General features: G+C 41.8%; 1 protein-coding gene across 1 annotated transcript in view; it reads left to right on the top strand.

The window, feature by feature from the left end:
• TMEM50B (transmembrane protein 50B) overlaps positions 1-1,195 on the top strand; it is a 14,946-nt gene that overhangs the window by 7,539 nt on the left and 6,212 nt on the right. Inside the window, exon 4 of the mRNA XM_004386972.3 lies at positions 656-748. Within this exon, the coding sequence (XP_004387029.1) occupies positions 656-748 (93 nt within the window). The remainder of the gene's footprint in view (positions 1-655; positions 749-1,195) is intronic.

Genomic DNA, 1,195 nt, shown 5'->3' with positions numbered 1-1,195 from the left:
CCCTGCAGGAGAAAGAGGTGGCAGTCTGCTTTTGTAAAGGTTTACAGCCTTGGAAACCCTGTGGGTCAGTTCTCCCCTGCCCTGTAGGGTCGCTGTGAGTTGGAATCAACTTGACGGCAGTGGGTACAGGTATAATAGGTATTAGGGCTCTAGATTTTGAACAGAGAAGCCTTAACTAGTTGGAGACAGTAATTTTATTTCTTTTGGTTGGGTGGGTAATTGAAAACACAAGTACATGAAAAAAATGTTTCTTGTTTAAATTTCATTCATGCAAATATGTATTTTTAAATCTGTGCTGAGAAAATAGGGCTTAATTAATCAGTATAGTGAGATAATTACTAGCAAAGCTTGCCTGGCTCCCGTTGCTCAGGCCTTAGTTTCTCCAGCAGTGGGCCGGTGCAGAGGGGACGCCGGCACAGAGGGGACGCCGGCGCAGAGGGGACGTTTCCCCTTTTTCCCTTTCCAGCTATGGTCTAACAACTTCCAGTTTTTAAAGTCATCATCCAGTCAGCTGTTCTAGCAGGTGTATATAAGCATGTGACTGTCTGATATGCATAATGTATACTAGGTTCACAGTGTTTTTAGTGTTCAATATGCCTAAGACATTATAGCACTGCAAAAACAAGCAAAATCATGAAGCCCGTTTTCCCCCCAGGTGCTCGAGTTTGGCTGTTCATTGGTTTCATGTTGATGTTTGGGTCACTTATTGCCTCCATGTGGATTCTTTTTGGTGCATATGTTACCCAGAGTAAGTATTGATTACTCCTTTATTTTATGGGAGAGACTCTGATATATCTTTTATGTTTGGCTTAGTCTGTTAACTCCACCTGAAGTAAAATTCAGTTTAATTATTTAGTTAACTTGAAGAAATTATTCTGTTGAAGATACACACAAGTTATATAGTAAAACAACTTGCTTATTGTGTATCTTTTAATTAAAACAGCTGGGATCACCGGGTGCAGTAGGGTAGCCCTGGTTAGGAAATCAAGCCACTGATGAAATCGTATCACTCCCTGCCATCTCTAGAATGTCTAATACCTTGGACAGCCAGGCTCTTAGACTAGAGGCCTAGACTGGGGGTTGCAGTAAAAGTGGGAAACCAGTACGGGTCCACAGACCCTAATTCACAGTTCTAGAATCCACAAAGCTCTGAAAACCAAGTTTTTTCATAACCAGTTTGGCACCTGAACTACAT

Source organism: Trichechus manatus, unplaced genomic scaffold, assembly GCF_000243295.1.
Source record: "Trichechus manatus latirostris isolate Lorelei unplaced genomic scaffold, TriManLat1.0 scaffold00177, whole genome shotgun sequence".
NCBI classification, from domain to species: Eukaryota; Metazoa; Chordata; class Mammalia; order Sirenia; family Trichechidae; genus Trichechus; species Trichechus manatus.
Note: the sequence above shows the minus strand (reverse complement) of the source record. Positions and strands in the feature narration are given on the sequence as shown.